The sequence below is a fragment of the Punica granatum genome, chromosome 5 (genome assembly GCF_007655135.1).
Source record: "Punica granatum isolate Tunisia-2019 chromosome 5, ASM765513v2, whole genome shotgun sequence".
In the NCBI taxonomy this organism is placed as follows: Eukaryota; Viridiplantae; Streptophyta; class Magnoliopsida; order Myrtales; family Lythraceae; genus Punica; species Punica granatum.
In genome coordinates this window covers 13,632,329-13,636,291 of record NC_045131.1, presented here as the reverse complement: position 1 = coordinate 13,636,291, position 3,963 = coordinate 13,632,329, and the positions used below count along the sequence as shown (strand labels likewise).

The 3,963-nt window shown below is 43.6% G+C and overlaps 1 protein-coding gene across 10 annotated transcripts; it reads left to right on the top strand.

Annotated features, from left to right (window-relative positions):
- Positions 1-538: 538 nt before the first annotated feature.
- On the top strand, positions 539-3,110 carry LOC116208175 (FCS-Like Zinc finger 8-like). Of its 10 annotated transcripts, none has more exons than XM_031541459.1 (3): positions 539-976; positions 1,639-2,442; positions 2,727-3,110. In XM_031541459.1, exons 2-3 carry the CDS (start codon positions 1,679-1,681, stop codon positions 2,830-2,832), a joined length of 870 nt encoding a protein of 289 aa, XP_031397319.1. In that variant the 5' UTR covers positions 539-976; positions 1,639-1,678; the 3' UTR covers positions 2,833-3,110. The 10 variants fall into 10 exon arrangements, with proteins under 10 accessions (XP_031397319.1, XP_031397321.1, XP_031397315.1 ...); XM_031541461.1 differs by having other exon boundaries at positions 540-976; positions 1,702-2,442; XM_031541455.1 differs by lacking the exon at positions 539-976 and adding an exon at positions 983-1,114 and having other exon boundaries at positions 2,612-2,740.
- The last annotated feature ends 853 nt before the right edge of the window (positions 3,111-3,963 follow it).

Sequence of the window (3,963 nt, the reverse complement as noted above, 5' to 3'; positions counted from 1 at the left end):
TAATTATTTTTAACATTTTAAACTATAAATATAATGTTTGTTGTTTTATTAGTCAATATTTTTTTTCTAACTCAATGGTTCTAATCCGTGCATACGCTTGAGCCTTTCATCTAGTTAAGATCAATTAGAGAAGAAGAATTAGTTTAATGTTGATTTTTTTGCACCGTGCAATGCAATTAGAATCATGGGAAACTCGGGGCTGAATTGGCAACAAAAATTTATGGAGGGACTAAATGAGTATAAATGTAAAGTAGATGGACCACATTGAACATCTTTCCACTTCCTGCTGTTCACGTAGACCCGGTCATCCGCTCCAGACAAAACACAAAGAGAGAGAGAGAGAGAGAGACTGCAATTTTCTACTTCTCTGGGAAAAGAAAAACAAATTTCTCCACCGAGAAGAAAAAATGGAAAACAATCTTCGGGTCCAGCCAAAAAACTGCCCATTTGAAAGCACAGTTTGTTTCCATCACCACCACCACCACTATTTCCATGTCCACGCGTCCTTAAAGCACCCTCCCCTCCTCACTTCCATTCCCACAGCACCCTCCCTCCCTAGTCCCTACTCTCTCTCCCTTAACTCACTCACTTTTCCTGCAATTCCATGGCCGTTCCTTCCTCAAACCTCTCATTGATGACGATGACATCAGACCCCAAACACACTCCATAGAAAAAAACAACCCACCATAAAAGAAAAAGGCAAAAAAGGAGTGCACTCCCTTAAGCTTATTTCTCCTCCTCTTCCCAGCCCCTTTTGTTTTCTAGTGAGCTTCGTTCCACCGTTTCTGGTGATTTCGTTTCGGTGTCTTCTGGTGATTAATGGGGGAGATTTTGTCTTCACATCAAGCTTTCACCCTTTGCCCTGGAGAGGAGCTTAAGTAACCGTGAGTTAGATTGGAGCTGAATAGGACAAGAAACGCATCACAGAAAAAGATAAAGAACAAACCCCACCCCCCAAGTAAAGGGTCCAAGAAAAGTACAAACTTTTTTCTTTTCTTTTTTTTTTTGTTCCATGTCTGTCTGGTGCATGCATGTCTGGTCTATTTGATGATGACTCCTGTCCTGAGGGCTCACGCTTTGGTTGCTGCTTCACGTTGGCCCCTTCCCTTCTGCAGTTTTGTTTTCTGTGCCTCTTCCTCTCTATTTCTTGCAGCTTGTTGAAAATGGATATGGTCTTGCAGCTCTAGACGGGGGGAGAGAGAGAGAGAGAGAGAGGTGTTTAAGGCTTTAAAGCTATGGAGTCGGTGCAGGGGTTTCTTGATTCACGGCTATTTGAAGAAGATGGGGCTTCTTCTTTTGACTCTACTAGTGCTGCTGCAAGCTTCTTCTTGTCCTTCATTCTCTAGCAGAGAGGGCAAACCTTCCCAAAGGAAAAAACAAAAGAAACATAAAGGAAAAGAAGTAAACTTTCTGCTGTCTAGTGGAGCATAAAGGTGGTTTGTTCCGTTTATTCCAATCAAAAACCTTGGGCTATTTTTGTTGGGTGAGAACTGAGGAGTGAGGACGGAAACCCCCCCACCAAAAAAAAAAAAAATCATTCCTTTGGTTGGAAGCATTTCTCCACTTTGGGAATCAATCTTCTTTCTTGGCCTCTTTGATTGATTGAGTTGGTTCTTCTTTTTTCGTATATATGTTCAGGAAGAGATCTAGAGGTTCAGCCACCAGTAAGCAGACACTAATGGCTGACTTTGACGGATGCAGGAAACCCACTTCATCTTCTCTCTTTAGTTCCCCCAGACTGTTTGCCACCATTGCTAGCAGTCCCACCAAGGGGCAATCTGAAACTGATGCTGCTGTTATGAGCCCAACTTCGATTCTTGACACAAAGCCCTTTTCCAGTCTGAGGAGCTCTTTCCAGACCTCACCCAGCGGCCATGAGCCTGAGCACCGCCGTCCCTGGGCAAGGAAGTTGGACCCCAAAGGCATTGCTGATGCCCTCTCAGATGATCATCCCAAACTCAAGTCTCCCAGACCCGAAAACCCAGTGGTTCTATTTGGGTCACACCTGGGGATCCAAATCCCTTCCCTGCCATCCTCCTCCCTTTCCTCAGCAGACTCCCCTAAGACTCCAGTGAAGTTTGGGATCAAGAACAGAAGTTCTCAGCTGGGGTTGTGTCAATCTCCAGCAGCGAAAAAGCCCGTGTTCGAGCCCATAGGCTCGCCCCGTGTTATCACAGGTTGCCTCTCGACCAGCGAGATGGAGATGTCTGAGGACTATACGTGTGTGATCTTTCACGGACCAGTCCCAAGGACCACTCATATATTCGATAATTGTGTTGTTGAGAGCTGCTGTGGTGTTGTTGGGCTCTCTGCTTGCAAGGAAGGGTGCGGGGTTTCGGCTGAGACGTTTAACATCAACTGTTATCCCTCCCAGCACTTCCTTAGCTTCTGCCACTCTTGCAAGAAGAATCTTGATCAGGGGAAGGACATTTACATGTACAGGTCAGTTCAAGTCTCCTCTCCTAATATGTTTTAGATCATGTACGCATTGCTTCCCAGTTCACATCTTAAGGCTTTATCGGTTCTCGAATTAGAAGCAGGGAAGCTATTGATTTTAGTTGAGTTGAATAGCTTACTCAATCTTGAGTACATTTATTCGATATTCTCGTAGATTTCGGGCAAATGGGATTCAATCCAGAGGGTGGCCTTAGGCTGCTTGAGGCTCGCATTGAGGCCTGTGTTTAGGGAGCACTAAATCCAACTAGAATTGTCTTTCGAACTTTCAGGGGAGAAAAAGCCTTCTGCAGCAGCGAGTGCCGGGACCAGGTGATGTTGCTAGAGGAAGGCAAGGGGAAAGCAAAATCAAGTGTTCGCAGAGATCGTTCCTTGTAGCACTTGTGTCATCTTTCCATGTCAAACATATGATCAAGCTCCCTAGTCTTGTGTTAGATGATCCCTGCCTCAGATGAATACTGGTAGTAGGACTGTTCTGAGAGAGAGTGAGACGGACTGCTCTCAAGTTTCTTCCTTTGTTTTGACTCTTTCAATACCTTCCTTTTCTTCTCTTCTGCCCTTTTAGAGATAGAATGACTCAGGAGTGACTAAACAAAGCTTTGTATAATTTAATTTTGGTGAATTGATAAATAGAAGATCTGTTGTTTCCTTCTCAATTTGTAGTACTGCTTCCGGCATGCATAGCTCAGTACTCCCGTTTACTCAAGATGGTATCGAAGCAGAGGTCGTGTCATGTTCGGGTTTTTTGAATATCTGATCGATGGGTTTTCAGTTCACTGCCACTCCAAACTCTGCCCGACTTAAAAGGCTCTCTATCTGATCTGAATGAATCACTTGATATTTATTATGTGGGGGTGGTGATGCTGCTTTTGGCTTGCGTAGTGGGTATCACAGTGATGATTCATGACAAAGAAGCCTGCATTATTGGGGTGTTTATCTATGCTAATGCTTGATAAAATAATAATGGCTATGCATTCTGTACATTGAAGTAGGACCAATTACCTCATTGGGTAGATTCTTTCAAGTTTTTCATCTTTTGAGTTTGGTTTGGTTTGGTTTGTGTCCTCTTCTGCTTTCTTTTGCTTTTTCTTTACTGCTCATTTCACCCACTTTGTGGAGCCCTCCTCTGTCTGCAAGAGTAGAATAATGCAACCTTTGAGTTTGTTTTTGCCTTTTTAAGGCAGTGTGGTGATGTAAGATTTGAATCCCCATTGATTAATGGGTTAATAGCTCTGCGCCTTATATTATTTCAGGGGGAATAATGACTGACATCGCATTTTCGCACCTTTTTATATATATAAATAAAAAATATAACTATGTGTAGTAGAATCTGTGACATGTCTCGAGTACGAGGGATGCGTCAAGATGTCCGACGAACTCACTCGTGCATGTACCCGTACGTGATATTGTCAGCGATAGAGGAGAAATGGTACCGAACCCCAACTGGAAAATCTTCGATATTGTTGGGTATCCCTCCAATTTGGAGGAAGTTGGGCTCAAATTGTATTG

Coding starts and splice junctions, on each gene's coding strand:
- LOC116208175 (XM_031541452.1), top strand. CDS start 1,032: ATGTCTGGTCTATTTGATGATGACTCCTGTCCTGAGGGCTCACGCTTT. Junction 1,115..1,638: donor TTGGCCCCTTCCCTTCTGCA/GTTTTGTTTTCT, acceptor ATATATGTTCAG/GAAGAGATCTAGAGGTTCAG. Junction 2,443..2,726: donor AAGGACATTTACATGTACAG/GTCAGTTCAAGT, acceptor TCGAACTTTCAG/GGGAGAAAAAGCCTTCTGCA.